We start from the raw sequence: 19,622 nt of genomic DNA, 5'->3' as shown, positions 1-19,622 counted from the left end.
GGGGGGGGGGGGGTGTACATGTTGTGTGTGTGTGTGTGAGAGAGAGAGAGAGATGCCTTACATTGATGTTTTATTGTTAACCAGTTACCCTTTGTTATCAATTTTTTGGTGTATTTTTCTAGAGTATGCATGCATGTATTTGTGAATATGTGTCTGTGTGTGTGAGAGAGAGAGTGTGTATTTGTGTGTAAGAAAGAGAGAGAGGGGGATAAGACTTTTCGTATCTCATTTCTTATATATATATATATATTTTTGTATTTTGTTTTTTGAACAATAAATTTTTTCATTATTTTCAAAATGAGTGGTCATTCTGAATGCATGAACAAATAAATGAATGAAAACAATGAAACACAAGTAATGTATGTATGCAAGTAACGCAAGTATCTCTCTGTGTTGTCAAAGAACTGTCCCCCGGGGCGATGCCACTGACTGAAGTGTCTTCAGGCCATTCCCAAATGGGGGACATTTCTCGTTCTAGTGCGCAGTAGAATTGTAAATGGGCTGATCTAACAATGTCATGCTCATAAAACTGTGCCTGAACTACAACAGGGAACTGCTGCTTTTTCTTTCCTAATCCTTACTATCGTCATTTTCCTCTTCTTGTTTTGTATGTTTGTCACACTCTTGTAACCCGCTATTTCCGGGGTGCCTTGATAGTCGAAGCAGACTTTGTGCTTTTGAATTAGAGAGGTGAGCAGAGTAAATCTGATTCCCTGTAAGGACTTCTCTGTTGACATCACCCCTTGGCGCTCATATGGCCTTATGCAGTTGCGAGCGCTGTAAAACCTCTACTAAAACTAAAAACTGAAAACCTAATTATTGCAGAGAGGTCATCGTTGAAAAGTCTATTGCGGTGATGGAGTGCGGTAGATTGGTGGGGGCCAATTTTAGTGTTGAGGTCGATGAAGCGAAGTTGGGAAAACACAAGTTTAATCGCGAGAGAGTGGTCGACGGCCAGTCGGTGTTCGGCGGCATTTGTCGCAAGACGGAGTGCTTCTTCGTTCCTGTACAAGGCCGTACCCAGGAAACCCTCTTCAGTCCTGTCAAGAAGCACGTCGCTCCAGGCACCATAATCTACAGCTATTGTTTCAAGAGCTACGAGTGCCTGGAGCAAGAGGGTTTCCGACACCTGACAGTCAGCCACAAGGAGAATTTCGTCGACCCGCACACCGGCACCCTGAACCAATACAATGGAATCTACCTGGTGGGCAGTGGGAGTTTGCGCTCTTCCCACACCCAGAAGCAACACTTTGCTGCCTACCGGAGGAATATATTTGACACCGGCAGAACGCCGATGCTAGTTTGTATGCTTCCTGAGTTTCAGTAAAAAGACATATGTATTGCTTTTTAGGGCCCTGAACACGATTTTGCAATATTAAAAGTCGCTAATGGTTAATTTAGATGTTACCGCACATCATTTCAAGGGGTGGGGGAGGGAGCCCCCCCCCTACAACACAGCTATTGCGTACTACTCGCTCTGAATTGACAAATAGTTCGTCCATGGAGATTTGTAGTTGTCTGCTGGTCTTAAGGGAAGACGTCCACTTTTACAACGTCTTGAAATAATTCCCAAATCTAGTCTTGTGCGCAGTTAAGAGGGTCGGTCGAACAACAGCTACACCCCCGTCCAAGTCAAAAAGCATCGCCTTCAACAGCACTGCCCACTTCCACCTCACTCCCATCACTCTTATCATGAAAAGATTTCCTTGTGGAACAATACACTTTACACAAGAAAGATTTTTGTGGGCAAAGTAAAACATTCTGTCCTGTGGAAAAGCTATTGACAATCCTCAGAAAGTGTCTTTTTTATTTGCAGTTACTTGTAAATATAATATATTGCCATGTGCATGTGTGGGTCACAGGGTGTACTTTCAGTATCGGTTTTGAGTAATTGTCAGTCCACAATGCTTTGACATGACCAAAACTGAGTCGATAGTGCCATGGTAAAACACCTATCGTATTCAAACAAATGCTCTCACATGCAAAGTAATGATATTTTTAAAAAAATTTCTTAGTTATTTATTTTAGAACAACAAATGAGAGCACACATTTCATTTCTCTCATACTCAACGCTTCTTCTGATGCAGGGAGACAGTGGACAGTGAAGAAAGTAAAAGTCGCAGTACTTCCACTGGCAGAAAAGGGAGCCTCCGATGAAGCTGACAGGGGTGGCCAGTCCGCACAAAGTGGTAAGCTAAGAGAAATTTTTATTGTCCAGAATCTGGCAAATTGATTTGGTGTTTCACCACACACATGTACACATCCTCTTTCAATCACGCACATCTCTACACATAAATACATAGTAGTCATAAGTGTGATCTATTATGGTGAAATTAGGCGCTCGTCAAAACAATGAAACAGAAGAAAGTCGCTGGTTTTTTTAAAAGCTAAACATTTTATGTTTATTTAAAAACAAAATTTCTGTTTGGGTTTTTCTGAAAACCATTGATCAAAATAAAAAGCAAAGAAAATGTTCATTTGCAGCTACCAAGCATACTCAAGCTTTGAAAGTCGTCAAACTTTGGCAGCCATTTTCTGTATCTTTATCTTAGTTTACATCTGATACAAAGCAACCCCCACTCTTTCAATCACAAATATCTCGAATTCCATTGACGATACACAGTATTTTCTTTATCAAAAGAAAAAATGAGCAAACTTTTTTATATCCACTATAACTCTTGTGTGACCATAACCAAAAATTGACAAGTGCTTGGTTCCATCGCAGAGTGACATATGTGTGGCAGCGTGGTGAAATCAGGAACTCATCAAAATAATGAAAGTGAAGAAACTGACATTTTCCCATAGGTTTTGGAATTTTTATCGAATTTTTTTTTTGGTTAAACACCTTTCATTCCCATTTAAGAACACTTTTCTGTGTGGATTTCTACTGAAAAATGTTAATTAAAAGCGTAAAACATGTAAATTTTCAGTTTCCACAGACTCTCAAGCTAAGGAGAACGCAACTTTCGCAGCCATTTTCTCGCAAATTCTACCTCTGAAACCAGGTGACCGCCATCCCCTTCCGTCACCAATATCTTGACTTACACAAAAGATAAATAAATGGATATTATGGATATTTTTTCCATCAAAAGCAAGGCAAATGGACAGGCTTTAAGATTATACCAATAACTCCATATATGCCCCAAAATTAACGAGGCCTGATTCCATCGCATCGTGACACATATGATATAAATGACCAATTATTTTTCCTGAATTATTTCCCCCGTGTGCTGAAATATTTCTAGACAGGTAAATTTGGGACAGGCCCTTTTTTTCCTCTGCAACTTTTGTACGAGTAAGAGTAAGAGAACAAGTCATTGCAATTCGATGGTGTATTAAAATCTGTGGGGAATTTTATGTTTTTATGTTAGCATTTTTCCTGCTGCTGCAATCGCTAATGAAAGTGGTGCGGCAGTTATAAACTCTTTCTACGTTACCTATGTTTGCACAAAACTTAGGAAAAGAATATATTTTGGTCACACTTCATGCTGAATGTAGATTCAGTGTTCAGCAGTAAGTTTTTTTACAAAGATTCAGGAGACAGTTTTTTTTATATTATATCCAATTCAGCCTAGGACTTTCTGTTATCAGGGGTATGAAACAATTCACCATCCGGCCTTCCACCTACCCTGTGCTTTTTCTTTGGAGACTGAAACATCGTCATCTGAACAAAAGTAGAGATAAACTACAATATCCTGGTTATTGGAACCTTCAGCTAAGTCAAAACTCTTAAAAAATTATTAGGATTATTTATTAAACATGTTTGATATGCCCATATTTCTTCCATCATTACTCTCCTTATCAAGTTATCTAACATTTGACGATATCCCCCGCCCCCATCTCAAACTTATAAAATTTCACTTAAATTTGGCAAACCGTGCCTGAGAAGGGTACAACATCCTTGAAGAAAAATCAAAATAACTGATTAAAAAATTTTCCTCGCTCGGGAACCGAACTCAGGTGTCCTGCGTACGGTAACAAAGCGCATAACCACTGCAGCTGTTGTCTACAGTAGAATTCGCTGAAACCCGAAATCTGCGGGATTGCCGGATTTTCATCGTTTTAGCATCTCGTCGTTTCTGAAGGCATGGTTGTCTGTACAGGCATTGTTGATACTGAGCGAATTCCAGCTTGGTGGTGCAATGCTTTTACTCTCTTTAACAAAAGCTCTTGTCATTTTCCTGTATTGGCATATTTCAGAGACTCTCGTTCCGGTTTTTTTGCACTCGGTTCTGTGTTAAATGTGTCCTTTTTTTAATTAAAGAGTTGGCCTCTGAGTGTTGACGATGCGTCCTTATTTATAGCTTTGAACTTTTGCTGTAGACCTCTCCAGAGTATCTGGAGGACCTTTCAAGCCTAGGAAGTCTTTTTTTTTTTATCGGCGCTCATATTATGTGGCTTTATTGTGTTGAAAGTTGCGTAAAATTCTTACTAAATTTAAAGTTTTTTTTGTAGTTGATCAGGAGCAGTGTTCTCTTCCAGCCAGTTTCTCTCAAGTTTTGAACTAAAGATCTTCAGGTCATTGGCATCAAAAAGAATTATTCACATGTTTTAGATATTTGTTCATTGTCTTTCATTAGGAAACAGTAGAGTAGAGCCTCTTGCTGGTCCTATATTTTTGCTAATTGCTCTAGTGTGTGTAAACATGGTCTTTACGCAGTTGCGAGCGCCATAAAACCCTGTACTACTACTAAACATGGTCTTACTTTGTAATGGTAACTTCAGACGTCGGGTGGTTTTGGAGGGCGCCACTGGTAGGTCCCGCTTCTTTACTCTCCCTTTGTTGTTTCTGTCTTCCTGTCTTATTTATTTCCAGCACTTAGTGACCATTATTGGGTCAATATGCTTCTTTTTACATATGCTCCTTTTTACATGTACTCAACAACTTAAAGTTTTGGTCATATTTTTTAATTCTGGTTATGCACTACCAATAGATTTCAAATTTGGTCTGAAACCACTTTAGCAGGTATTACAGAACAAGGTGTATATGTGACCAGTTGTTGATATGCTTTTTTTCTGCTCAAATAAGACATCTCTGACTAAACTGAGTCAATAGTGCCGTAAAACGCCTACTCAATTCATTCATTACAGGACTGAAAAGTATTTGCCACTGTTATAAAATGTTATACCTTTTTGGTTTTGAACAGCAGGGCTAATAAATTGAAGAACCATTATAACGGCTCTTTATTCTTTTTTTTTTAAAAGAGAGAAAAGTGGTACGAACATGGGCACAGTATAATACACGGTCCAGCAGTCTTACCAGTGCTATGGGCAGATAGGATTTGCTGAGATAAGCTGTGCACCATCTGAAACTACACGCTGTGTTACCAGTATTTTTTCTATAGATTATAAAGTGCAAGGACTTCTTGTTTTGTGGGATTTTGCGCAATACAAATATAATCTTGGGAACCCTATAATCTTTTATTAGTATTATTAAAGTAGAGGATTGACCAAAATTGAGTCGATAGTGCCGTAAAACACCTGCTCAATAAATCAATCAATCAAAAAGTAGGGGATATTTTTAAGGAGCTGTTCTTTCTTTGGAAATCATTGGCTTGTGAAATATAGAGGATTTGTCAGGTGACACTAACGACCTATGTATTGGAGTGTACCACAGTCTATAGACCTACCTATTCCATCCTGAAATCAAAGCGGTCATTGGACTGATATTGATTTGTTGAGATGAACTGTGGGATGTATTTGATTGTCTTGACTTTTCCTAAAAACATGCTTTAGAACAGTGTTGATAGAGGCATTAAACCTATACCATTTCACCATTTATTTTGATGCAGTGGCAAAATCTGAGCACAATGTGTTCATGAGTCTAAGAATGTGAATGAATTCTCTCATTGGTATGGCTGTACGCTGGCACATGCACGCAAGCACACACACACACACACACACACACACACACACACACACACACACACACCAAAACAGTAAAACTTGTTTTTGAGCAGATAGAAGCATTCAACTGATTGTGGATTCACTTATCATCTTTGTATTGTAATTGGCCTGTTTTTGTGTTGTGCGCCTTTAACCTGGTGCAAGTAAAAAAGCAAATAAAATTAAATATGTGTTTTTAAGAAATTTTTTAATACAGTGGGTAATCATTCATATAGCTTTTTCTTGTCGCAGACTGCTACTTCCTTTCACTAGATTTAAAAAATCCCTCAACTTTCTTACTAAAGAAGCCGATCTTAAGTCGGTTTGGGTTTTTAGGTTTTTTTGTTGTTGTTTTTTTCAATTAAATTTTAATTTTATTTTTCCTGAAACACACAAAGAGCCCTCTGACATGGACAGTCTGTTCTGAGTGAAAAGGGGGCACAAAGAACACAGAGCAGGTGGTTATTAAAGTTAGGGAAAAGTAAGACTTATGCAGTTGTGAGCGCCGTGAAACTCTTACAAAACAAAATAAGACTGCAAATAGCTACAGTAGAGTAAAAGAAGACATAGGACCTTTTAGAGGCACCACTTCTGTCAGCTTTCTTGATCAATTGTGCCTAAACAAATGATAAAATTTTTTCTCAGTTATTTTCAGAGTGTTAAAGTTCTAAATTATTTCTCAGTGAAGTAAGAACCAGGCTTGTTGATCATTCTGTGTAGAACATACAGGAAGAAGTCTGTCTTCCCCCACAAGTTTCTTCTGAAAAGCACAAAATCTTATTTTAATTTCAAAAAGGAGAGGAGAAAAGATGTTTCCCTGGGGAACACCTTCCTCCTGTTGGTGGGGATCTTAGGCTCCCTTTACACGTACAGTTCATTCATCGACAAACTGAGTGTTTAACCAACAGACGCTAGATCTGGGTCATCGTTAAACTAACAGTTTGTAGACGAGAGAATTTCATTTTGACGTAGTTTTTTATATTCGCCCTTGGATTGTTGTAGCTAGACACCTAGGTCAAGAGGTCAACAAAATGGCTGAAGCAAATTACCTGGATATTTAGGTAGCATTTTTTGTTCTCAAATCCAAAAAGAAATATATAGAAAGAGGACCGTCTGGGCAAAGAATAAGTATTAAAAAGAAGCACTTACACACACACACAAATATTCTATTTTCACAATTCTGGCAATGTTCGATAAATTTCAATAAACTGTAGTATAGTAGGCTATGCAACGCTTTTTCGGTAGTTCCCATCCCCTAATTACTACTCTCTGGTTGTGGCCCCAAGAGTAGATCTAGGGGGGTTTCTAAGTCATCAAACTCTAACACGCTTTCAACCTTTCAGAAAGTGAAAGAACAGAACCTGGCGCCATTTTCATGTTCTTACAGAGAAGGGACTTTTAATTCACATCCACAGAAGCTTTTTCATGACACCTAGGGTGTACAAAATGCATAGGGTCAAGTGGAATCTGGCTCAGAGACTCACCAATGTGGTGATGGAGATCTGTACGCTCAGAAAATCCATTATCAGTTCTGAAAGTAGTTCTACTGATAGACAGGATTGTCATTCTCCTCTTTCTATGTGCGTGGGTCACAGCCTTGGTAGCCAGAATGCTCTTTTATTTACTTATTTAAGGTACAGACAGGAACATCGCAAACAAAACAATGAAACTATTGAAACAATGTATTGCAACACGAAAATTAAGCTTTTCACTATCAGGTGGGATTCTTCGTGATGCAATCAACTTCTTCCACAAAATCTGCAAAGTAACCTGCAAGATTTTTTGGTTTTCCTGTGCCACAGCATCAAAGGTAAGCTTATTTCCAAAGCTTCTGAATCAAATGGTTATGAAATCCTACCCAGAATGGGCCAAAATTGCATGCTTGAACTTCGGAATAATGTCAAGCCATCCACATTGATTGAAGAAGATACAGTAATGTTTCCTTTGTAGAGAGCAGGACATGTCTTTAAAAATGTTTCAGAAGACCCCTCAATCTGCATGTGAGATGTTAAATGTACTTGCCCATTCAACCAAGCCCTCTTGTGGCAGTGTAGACGCTCACAACAAAAAGATTATAAAATCGTGAAGCAAGGATGTCTTTTAAAACAATGGCCATAGAGTACAACAAGAACAGACGAAACTCTGGCTTTCCGTCGTTCTAAGTCATCAATCGACCTGCATTTACGCACAAGTTCAAAGGGAATGGTAACTCTGGCGCGCTTTCAACCTTTCAGAAAGTAAAAGAACAGAACTTGCCACCATTCTAATTTTCTTACAGAAGGGACTTTTAATCCACATCCACAGAAGTTTTTTAATGACACCTAGGGTGTACAAAATGCTGTACAAAGTGTTGTTACTTGGAACAAAACAATGTTTAACACCACTAACCTTCTGTCTGCCTGCGCCTATAACAGGAGTTTGCCAAACCTGTTTCTCTTTGTGTTGTAATTCTTTCCTCAGCTTTGGGACCCTGATGCGTTGGAATCTCACACGTTACACCCAAATGAACCGAGGCTCTAACTAGCCTTTTCATCACCTATACTCTCAGCAGGCCTCCTCTGCCTTGCTACAGCTCTCCCCTCTAAAGTCTGACCTGTAGTAACCCAGACTGCTTTTATAAACTTGCAAACAATACAACTGAACTGAGACTCACACTTTACTCACTCTCACACTTTCAGCCAAACAATACAGTAGGGTAGGCCTAACCCCCTGCCACAACCAAATAGACCACAATAGGGTCAAGTGGAAACTGGCTCAGACTCACCAATGTGGTGATGGAGATCTGTACGCTCAGAAAAACCATAATCAGTTCTGAAAGTTGTTCTACTGACAGACAGGAATGTCATTCACCTCTTTCTGTGTCCATCGGTCACAGCCATGGTAGCCAGAATGCTCTTTTACTTGTTTAATAAACGAACAGGCAGAAGCAACACTGACAATACCGTGTATGGCAACACATAAATTAAGCATTTCACTATCAATGTGGGGTTCTTAATGATCCTATCACCTTCTTCCACGACATCTGCAAAGTAATCTGCAAGATTTTTTGGTTTTCTTGTGCCACAGTATCAAAGCTATGTTTATTTCCAAAGGCTCTGAATCAGATGGATGAAATCCTACCCAGAATGGGCCAAAATTGCATGCTGGAACTTCGAAATAATGGCAAGCCATCCACATTGATTTGAGATACAGTAATGTAGCCAGAATGCTCTGTAGAGAGCAGGACATGTCTTTAAAAATGTTTTAGAAGACGCCTGAAGCTGCATGTGAGATGTTAAATGTACTTGCCCATTCAACCAAGCCCTCTTGTGGGAGTGTAGACGCTCACAACCAGGAGGAGAAAATGTTTAGATCGTGAAGCAGGGTTGTCTTTTAAAACAATGGCCATAGAGTGCAACAAGAACTGACGAAACTGGCTCAGACTTGCCAATGTGGTGATGGAGATCTGTACGCTCAGAAAATCCATAATCAGTTCTGAAAGTAGTTCTACTGACAGACAGGAATGTCATTCACCTCTTTCTATGTGTGCGTCGGTCACAGCCATGGTAGCCAGAATGCTCTTTTACACTAAAGGAACAGACAGGAACATCGCAAACAAAACAATGAAACAATGTATTGCAACACAAAAATTAAGCATTTCACTATCCGGTGGGATTCTTCGTGATGCAATCAACTTCTTCCACAAAATCTGCTAAGTAATCTGCAAGATTTTTTTTCTTGTGCCACAGTATCAAAGCTAAGCTTATTTCTAAAGGCTCTAATCGTGGTGACTTTCAAATCATTTCAGTCAGATCTAGATCCAGAATTGCATTGAGAGTTTTATTTAAATAATTAAAAAGGGACAGATCTAGATTCTCGGCCTAAATTCTAAAATTTTGATTAATGTTGTCCTCCCTTTTTGTGTGTGTGTTTTTTAAATTTTTTTTACCCACTTCATTAGAGAGTGGCCCTGTGTGTTAAGAGATAGGCTCTTCATTTGATGGGAGTTTGTTCTTATTTTTGTTGCAACATTTCCCCCTTCTGGATGTCCAGCAAAGTCGTAAAGTCGTCAAAAAAAGTCGTAAATTCGGCGTAAAGGTCGTAAATGGTAGTAAATTTGCCTCGATGGTAGTAAAAAATTTGGAAAACGGTCGTAAATAAGCCTGCATACTGAGTGATAAAGCCAGCAAGACTTTTCAGTGAACCCAAGCCGTGGTACATGACTCCGTTTTTTGCCGGTCGCGATTGTGATATAATATTCGTTCACCTTTTCCTCGTCCGAGAGTACGTTTCACGCGAAAAGCCGGCTATGGCGGCAGGTGGAAGTGTATGTGACACGAAGGCTCGATCGGGAAAATCTGTGCCTACGTATGATTGAAAATAGTCCGTCCGTGTGAGTGTTTTGTGTGCGTGCGTGTGTGTGTGTGTGTGTGTGTGTGCATAAATATATATAGGTAAAGGGTGCTGACAAAATGAGTTACTTCTCGGATTGAAGCCTTATTGAAACAGACACCTCACGTTTATAAATAGGAAAAGTATTTACAATGTATAAATATTAATTAATAATAATAAAAAGCATGTTGTAGTCAAAGAATATGGCATCAATGGAAAATCTACAAATTTGTGGATTGCGGGAAGTAACTCATTTTGTAAGCGCACCTCACATAGACATCTACATTGCATGAGAAGAAAGGAAGAAGTAAGAAAGGTTTTGAAAATGGGTATGTAAAGCACATTGAACTACTTTTTGGGAAAATGCGCTACTTAAATACATTTATTATATTATTACAGGAACTTTTTGACCACCTGCTCAATGAAATCAAAGATGACATGACGACAGAAGACACAAACTTCAGAAAAGCCGTTCCGCCTGAGTTGAAATTAATGCTTACCCTGAGGTAAGTGGAATCAGTGTAGCACTACTGTGCAGTAGTGGATGGGGTGTAAGACTACCATAACCTACACCTTCTTTGGGTAGACTCTAATCCTATTTTAGCATCCAATATGTGAGGCAGCGTGGCGAAATCAGACGCTCGTCAAAATAACGAAATGGGACAAACAGGCATTTAAAACACACGTCCATGGAAATTTTACTGAAAAACATTGATTAAAGGCACTAAATATGTCATTTTTCAGCCTGATTCCACCACGTCGCGACACATCAAGTAATTGTAGTCGTATGTGTCAGGTCTTACAATCAGATTCATAGAGAGAGGAGAAAGAGAGAGAGAAAAAGAAGTTAGGGTTATTATAAAGCTAGGAATAGGATTCAGGGAAAACCCAAGTTCAAAGATTGACAAAAAAAATTATTGAATCTTAGCACTGAGCTCCATTAAGAGCCATAAACTGCAGCTTTTTTGCAGGGGGCAAGTTTTTAAAATAAGGCAGAAGGCCCTGCAAAAAAGTCAGGTCCTCACCCCCCCTCGTTTCCTGGTCTCTGCCGTTTGGACCCAATGTACTCCAGCATAGCTTTCTGTACCGGGTCCTCAGTGTTTTGTTTTTTCTTTCCAGCAATACTGGGTCTTGGGGTGGACGTTAGCACCAATGTGGAAGGAACAGCTTCTTCCACATTGAGGAAGTTTGGTGTAGATCTAGGTGAAGGTGTCAAAAGTTGTGTGTCCACAGTTTCCAGTGTGAACTGGCTGACATCCAACTCTATTATCGGTATGCCTACATCATCCTGGTCTTCACTGCAGCCAGCGCTGCCCTCCATTTGACTGTAAAGGGCAGGTAATAACAGGGATCCGGCAAAAACACAGATTTTTTTAAAATCCCTGTTTTTTCTTACTCTTTGTCTCTGAAAAGTTAATAACAGTCTCATCGGCACCCAGTCTGTTATAGCAGGGACAAAGGCGCGTTAACAATTTGTAAAAAGTAAGAGACAGAGAGAGACAGAGAGAGTAACAGTGATGGAGCAAGCCCACACAGGGGTGAGCGAGAGAGGGCTGCGGAGTGCTGCAGACTAGTCCACAAATGCTTACTTTCCTTGCATTTTTGATTTAACAGGGATCTGATATAACAGGACTTTTTCTCTGTTAAATCGGAAATGCAAGGAAAGTAAGCATTTAGAGTAGAGGAGGTAGTCTACGCTACCCTAAGCATAAAAAGTGACCTTGCAAGTCCCCGGTGAAAGGGGAGGTAACCGCACAATAACTGATGAGAAGCAAATTTCGTCTGCTATCGTCGGCCCAGCGCGCTTGGCCTGCTTTGTTTGCCTGTCTCGCCTCAGTAGTTATATTTGTGAGGCAAAGTGAGGGCGGGTGTGTGCGACAATGAGCGGGGGTGCGCATTCCTGCTTGAGGGTGGCGCGTTTTATGGAGGGGCTGCGCGCTAGGATAGGGCGGGTCTTGCAACATGTCCTAATAGCTTCTTATTATGAATCTTATAGGCTAACGTATGATTTTCTAACCATAAAGCAGGAAATATTCTTACAAATTGCACAAGAGTTACTTTATGCATAGCCAAAAGAGAAAAAAAATTAAAAAAATAATTGAAGCCAACACTTACAAGGGAAACAGTAATCTATTAGTGAGTCTAGATAACTCTGAAAGCCATGAATTAAATTATATAAGAACAGCAAAGTAGAGACATGTGGATCTAATTGATGGATAAACAAAGATATTGCTTACACTATTTCTATGGCATCCATGTCTTCCTGAGTCTTGTCCTTCAGGTCCACCTGTTTGACACAGTTGGCGTGCCACCACTTGTCACAAAGCATGCACTGGGTGAGCACTACCTGTCCTGCGGTGGTGGCTCCACATATAGCACAGTCGACCGTAATGTCCCCACAATTGTCGGAGCTGTCGTCATACTCCGGCTCTTCACCTGAGTCAGAGGAATCTTCCTCCTCTTTCTTCTTCTGTGAGGCCACAACCAAAGCATTCATCTTCTTCAAGTCTTCTCTTGAATTCTCCTTTTCTTCTCCTCCTCTTTCTCCTTCTTTGCCTGCTCTCTTTGTTTTTTCTTCTCTTTTTGGCTTTCCTTCTTGTCTTCAGCTTGTGCTAGCCGTTCCATCTTTCTCTGCTCCCTTTGCTTCTTTCTCTCTTCCTTCTGCTGTTGTTCTTCTTCCGCCTTCCTCTTCTTCGTGAGTATCATCTCTTTATAGTCATTTTTCCACTGATGGACCGGGGCACTGTTGGCTGGGGCCTTCTAACGGCCTTGTTTGAACAGGATGGAAAAGTGAGCACCTTGTCGATAGTCATCTCCCCGGAGGGGTGCTGAGGTTCCAGGGCTCTTGCTGATGGCTGTGGGAGCAGAGGAGCTGGACCACATGTTGTCGTCGGGGTCGATCTTGAGATCGTATCCACTGTCATACCTTTTGAGGTACAGGTCCACCTTCTCCTCCCCAAGCTTAAAGTTCATGGAGAATATTTCCTTGATTCGGTGACGGCGAGTTTGTGACGTCGAGGATGGTTCAGATGGCTATGAGAAAAAAGGTTTTTTTTTAATTTGAATAAAATCAGTATTTTTGTCTTGTTACATTCCTCACATTTTGATGTCATTTCTGTTGACAACCGCGCTAATTCTTTTTAAAAATGTTATGTGGTTCGAGTTGTTTTTTATCAGTAAAGTAAAACACATTCACATGAACTGTTGACTTTGTGTTGTCTGAATCTGTGGTCATTGTTTTTTTGTGGTTTTTAAAATATATTTTTTATGCATGTAACAATCCTCACAGTACAGGGCATTTCGCTTTGAATTTCATGGCATGCTATGCTAGACCTGATTATCAAAGAGGTCTGGCATTTTCAGGAACAAACAAGACCTTGCTTGTGACAACTTGCCACAAGATGCATTCACAGGAAACAGCTTTGAAATTTGAACATAGATGTTACTACAGTGGAAACCTGATATAACAGGGATGGTGGGAGTAGAGAATAAGTCCTGTTGTATCCGATCCCTGTTAAATCCGAAATGCAAGGAAAGTGAGCATTTGTGGACTTTAATCTAGCTGTACTTATTCATAGGTAGTTTCCCTAGCTACATGTACCCACGAACATGGGTTTTAACACCGAATTTCTCCTTGCGTCCTTAAACTTAAACCACATCAGAAGAGCTTGGTCCACAGCATCTACATCGGGTAGTCTCATCTTCTTTCGATCCAGAGCAAACTTTTCATTGGATTATGCTGCCACTATCTTCTCTCTATCCTTGATTATGGTGGGAATCGACCCTTGTGGAATGTCGAACTGACGACAAATCTCTGCCAGTGGATCTTGCTTTTGTCAACAGTCTGGATTACTTCGTATTTTTTTGTCAATTGAAAGGCATTTTCTCTTGCGCTTGACATCGTTGGTGACCATAATGAAAGAAGTAGGCTTAGATCTAGGCCGACCGGTCGTCGCCCCCCCCCTCTCTCTCTCTCTCTCTCTCTCTCTCTCTCTCTCTCTCTCTCTCTCTCTCTCTCTCTCTCTCTCTCTCTCTCTCTCTCTCTCTCTCTCTCTCTCTCTCTCTCTCTCCACATTGTTAACGAGCCTTTGTCCCTGCTATAACCGGTTGGGGTCCCAATAGGCCCTGTTATTGCCGATAACTTTTAATAGAGACAAAGAGTAGGAAAAAACGGGGATTTTAAACATCCCTGTTATTACCGGATCCCTGTTATAACCGGATCCCTGTTATAACCGGGCCTGTTATATATGGTTTCCACTGTAAATGATAAACAGTAGTGGTGGAATGACTCATCAAAGGTGGTGTCACTAGTGGTTAGGCTACTGAACCCATAATCATGAGATTGCAAGTTTGGGGATTCGAGCCTCAGCTTAATCCAATGCTGTGTTTTGGGGATAATCACTTTAGATGAATTACCCATTTGGCTTTGTCCTTTTGGAGATGGATGTTATTAAACTTGGAGGTCCGTCCTCTTTGTTGATAGGGGCATTAAACGTCTATACCATTTCACCATTTTGGTTTTTGCCTAATTGGAAAAAAAAACGGGCTTTATGAAGTGGTATAAGTGAGCGAAAACAGAAAATCGCCAACAAGATTTAAAAAGGAAAAAAAAAAAACAAGACTAAAATTGAAACACAATCAAATTAAAATAATACTGAATGGCCTTTGTGACGCCAGTCAATGCATGCAGGATATATATATATGTCCTTGTGTTTCTGGAGGAAAGAAAAGATACTATTTTCCTCCCCTCGTATGCAGATCTGGTGTAGAAGCATATATATAAAAAAGAAGGGAGTGCTTATTTAGGCCACATATGGCAACTGAGTTCATTCCACTTTCATAATGGTGCACCTTTCTCATTTAGTATGGTTTTGCCTCAGTGTACAATTTATAAATCATAACCATAATGAATATTGTAAGAACAAAGCACAATACGCAAAATTTTGCTCAATTCCAATGGTTTGAATGAGGGCCAGATTTTTCCTTCATGGAGGGGCAAAAGCTAGGCTACCATTTTGGCACACTTTGGTCAAGCGAAAAGGTCAAATCCTCCGAATGGACTTTCGGGTTAAATTTGGGGTATAAAAAGTGTGTATACTACGTGGCTGAGTCAAAGTTACACTATCTTTGCCTGAGTGACACTCTCTCGTACTGTCTCGTAGTAGTACATGTAGGCTAGTAGGCCTAGTAGTAGTAGTAGCAAAGATCGTGTAGAGAATATTTGGTAGTAGATTCTATCTAGTAGGCAGTTTAGTGAACGTGCTCGCGGCAGGGCGAATCGGCCTCGATAAGCCCCGTAGACTTTTGTGATCGGCCACGAAGCCTCGTGTTTTGATGGGTCTAGATCTAGATCTAGATCTAAACAACTCAGTGCTATTCGCACTGCCACATCCGACAGGCCTAGATCTACATCTTTTTAAAAGGAAAAGAAAGATCATCAAAATGGTTGAATTCGCATGAAAATCGATTAGGTAGAACTAGAACTATTAAAACTTGCTTCTGAAAACAAGGCAATTTTTATACGAAGGCCATTTTTATAACTCGATGAAATAAAAACTACTGACTGTGTACTGTGTTATTCTATATAAAAATAAATTATGAAACTTCAGGACGTAGATCTATTATTATTTACCAGCATCTTTTGATGCCTGAGCTGTAGAGGTTGAAGTTTTCACAACACAAATAGATCTAGTAATAGGGTTAGGTAATACGGCTTTCCGTAAAAAATGCATAGATCTACAAAAGCCGACCACCGAATCGACCGGGCGCCTCGGTCTCCCCTGCACTCTGATTCAATATTATATTTAAACAAAAATGCTAATCAATGAAAATTGCAAATTGATAATAATAGTATAGTCCTGTAGAGGATAGGTGGACTCCGGGGTCTGCATAGCGAGATACTAGGTTTTAGGATGTGGACCCCGGAGTCACCGTAGTGAAATAAAGTTTGGTTTAAGTAAGGATTGGTACTAGGTTTTAGGACAGGTGGACCCTGGGGTCACCGCAGTGAAATAAGTAGGTTTCTTTAAAGATTGGTGGAACCCGGAGTCACCAAGGCCATAGAGGATTAAGAAGGTTTAATTAAGGATTGGTGGACCCCCGGGACACCTTGATTAAACCTACTTATTTTACTACGGTGACCGCAGGATCCACCTATTCTAAAACCTAACTAGTGTTTCGTTAGGTAGACCCTGGGGTCCACCTTAAACCTACCTATTTCACTACGTTGACTCCAGGGTCCACCAATCCTTAAAATTAAACCTAGATTTATCTACATGTACTTATTTCACTACATTGACCCCAGGGTCCACCAATCCTTAATTAAACCTAGATCTACTGATTTCACTACATTGACCCCGTGGTCCTCCAATCCTTAATTAAACCTATCTACTTATAATTTCACTACTTTGACCACGGGCTCCGCCAGTCCTATTATAAAATAAACTTAGATCTACTTATTTCATTATGTTGACCCCGGGGTCCACCGATCCTTAGTTAAACCTAGATCTACTTATTTCACTACGCTGACTCCGGGGTTCACATCCTAAAACCTAACATTTTGTTAGGTAGACCCCGGGGTCCACCTATCCTTTTGGCTAGATAGACCCCGTAGTCCGCCTATCTACTTTCTTGATAATAACTGAAAACAATACATGCCAGTTGTCATTTATAGTGAAGACAAATGAGGGGAAAAAATATAATTAGGTAGACTTTAATTTGTCCAAAAAATTGCAAGTGCAAGTGAAGATCATAAAATAATTTTGTTATTTTCTGGTCACCTTTCCAAGGACCTTAAATTGATTCTACATCACATGTCATGTACGATACGGCTGTGAAGGAAAATGGATGTGAAGAGTTTTAAAGAGATAATAATGTAACTTGTAAAGAAAACAATGCTTTACATTGGTTTGGTTATTTTGACTACATATGTGGCCTAAATAAGGTAAGGGAGGGGGGTTTAGCTTATTTAGGCCACAGGTGTGGCCTAAATAAGGTAAGGGAGGGGGGTTTAGCTTATTTAGGCCACCTGTGGCCCAAATAAGGTAAGGGAGGGGGGTTTAGCTTATTTAGGCCATATGTGGCCTAAATAAGGTCACCCAAAAAAGAAATCGCATTAAAAATTTTGGGTAGACGCGACACCACAATCCGGCACATCTAGAGGCCGGAAACAAGGATTTTCTGATGAAACTCCAGCTGACTGTCGTTTTGAAATCAAAAGTTAAAGATTCTTCATTGAGCTTGTTAAAATCACTGGAACTATTCTGCCACGTTTCCCAACAATTTCTATGCAACACAGTGACTTAAGTTACAGAATTCCTTTTCAAACGGATAGAGTTGTTTCATGACATCTGCTTATCACACTGGAGACCTTCCTGGAAATCTGAAATTTTCATCTTAGAACTTAGAAGCTTCACCTTGGCGCCTTCCATTGAATAAAATGACTCGTGCCAGGGTAACTTCTGATACCCTGTTCGTCTGTATGTTTTGATAGCATGTGACGTTTTAGTTTTGCTTGTGGTTTACCGCAGAATACGCAAAAATGTTTTTTACATGTTCTTTTGAACGTCAAAGCTCTGCACGAAAGCTCCCATCTCTGCAAACTGATTGAAAAAATGATTCACAGGCGACTCATGTGGTTTCTGGAAACGACGGGCTCGCTGAGCGGTCTCCAGTGCGGATTCAGGAAAACCCGATCCACTCTGGATCACCTGGTCCGCCTGGAGACCTTTATACGTGAGACGTTCGCTGAAAGAGGCAACATGATCGCCATCTTTTTTTACCTAGAAAAAGCCTTCGACACAATCTGGAAGTACGGCATTCTTCGAGACCTGCACGCACTCGGCATACGCGGTCACCTCCCCTGCCTTCATTGGCAACTTCTTGAAGAACCGTTCCTTCCAGGTTCGTGTCGGATCCTCCCTTTCAGACCCCCACCAACAGGAGGAAGGAGTCCCCCAGGGGAGCATCCTTTCTCCTCTCCTATTTGAAATTAAAATAAACTCCATAGTGAAAACCCTCCAGAACAGCATAGACAGCTCGTTATACGTTGACGACTTCTTGATATGCTGCCGATCGAAAAATCCTCATTTGAGATCTATGGAAAGGCAGCTGCAAACGCAGCTGCAAAAACTTGAAACGTGGGCAAACAACAACGGTTTCAAGTTCTCCCCGTCAAAGACGGTTGCAGTACACTTCTGCCGAACAGGCAGACGTGTGCTGCAGCCGGATTTGACACTATACGGGGAAAGGATTCCCGTCCAGGACCAAGCTCGTTTCCTCGGTGTCATTTTCGACAAAAAACTTACATTCATACCACACATCAAAGACCTTCGTGTGAGGTGCCAGAAAGCGTTAAACGCTTTGAAAATTCTATCACATCCGGAGTGGGGCGGGGACTCAAAACACCTTCTCCACTTGTACATCTCCCTTGTCCGGTCCAGGCTTGACTACGGCTGTCAAGTCTACGGATCGGCAAAACCACACGTCTTAAAAATACTAGATCCAATACAAAACCAAGGACTCCGCCTCGCTCTGGGGGCTTTCCGCACTTCTCCGGTGGAGAGCCTCCAGGCCGAGGCCAACATACCACCACTCTCACTCAGACGCACACAACTCTCACTACAATACGCAGTTAAACAGAGCTCAACACCGGAAAATCCAGCGCACAACAGCATTTTTCAAACAAATCCAGAAACCATAAACAAATTCCAAAACAACGAAAAACTCATCAAACCTTTCGGCCTCAGAATCCTTGAGGACCTCAAAAACTTACACTTTTCCAAACAAGACATCCAACAAATTCTTTTCCCCGACCTCCTTCTGTGGCACCTCACCAAGGCAAAAGTAGATTTACAGCTGACCACACACAACAAATAACAAAGAAAGCACAAACACCAAAACTTTTCAAGCAGAATACAAAAAACTAATAGATAAATACCCCGGTGCGGAACTTATCTTCACGGATGGCTCCAAAAAAGACAATGAAGTGGGCGCCGCAGCCCTATCTCCCAACAATACGCACCAGAGGAGACTCCATCCTGAAGCCTCCATTTTCACTGCAGAGGCCACTGCCACTGCCATTGACATGGCACTGGACTCTGTAGAAAATTCTCCTAACAAATCTTTCCTTATCCTTTCTGACTCTCTGTCTTGCATCACCTCACTCACAAACCACACACTCTTACACCCAAAAATAGTTAGGCTACAACAGAAAATCCATACACTATCCGAAACAGGAAAAAACATCATGTTCGCATGGATACCCAGCCATGTGGGCATCCGAGGAAACGAGCAGGTAGACGACCTGGCGAAGAAAGCTTCATCCCTTCTGCTGGGATCAACGACAAACACTCTCCCACAGACTG

General features: G+C 40.7%; 1 protein-coding gene across 2 annotated transcripts in view; it reads left to right on the top strand.

Annotated features, from left to right (window-relative positions):
* Positions 1-11,086, top strand: part of LOC106011202 (uncharacterized transposase-like protein HI_1328.1) — a 15,549-nt gene extending 4,463 nt beyond the window's left edge. Inside the window, exons 3-4 of one of the 2 annotated variants that reach the window (XR_004858315.1) lie at positions 2,088-2,189; positions 10,657-11,086. Coding sequence is in view for 1 of the 2 variants with exons in the window: in XM_013080002.2 (XP_012935456.2) it covers positions 857-1,327 (471 nt within the window). In the remaining variant the exon portion in view is untranslated. Of the gene's footprint in view, positions 1-780; positions 2,190-10,656 lie in introns of those variants that run through there. The other variant, XM_013080002.2, reaches the window with a different exon arrangement.
* The last annotated feature ends 8,536 nt before the right edge of the window (positions 11,087-19,622 follow it).

Source organism: Aplysia californica, unplaced genomic scaffold (assembly GCF_000002075.1).
Source record: "Aplysia californica isolate F4 #8 unplaced genomic scaffold, AplCal3.0 scaffold00070, whole genome shotgun sequence".
Taxonomy (NCBI): domain Eukaryota; kingdom Metazoa; phylum Mollusca; class Gastropoda; order Aplysiida; family Aplysiidae; genus Aplysia; species Aplysia californica.
The sequence above is the reverse complement of the archived record's forward strand: the minus strand, read 5'-3'. Positions and strand labels throughout refer to the sequence as shown.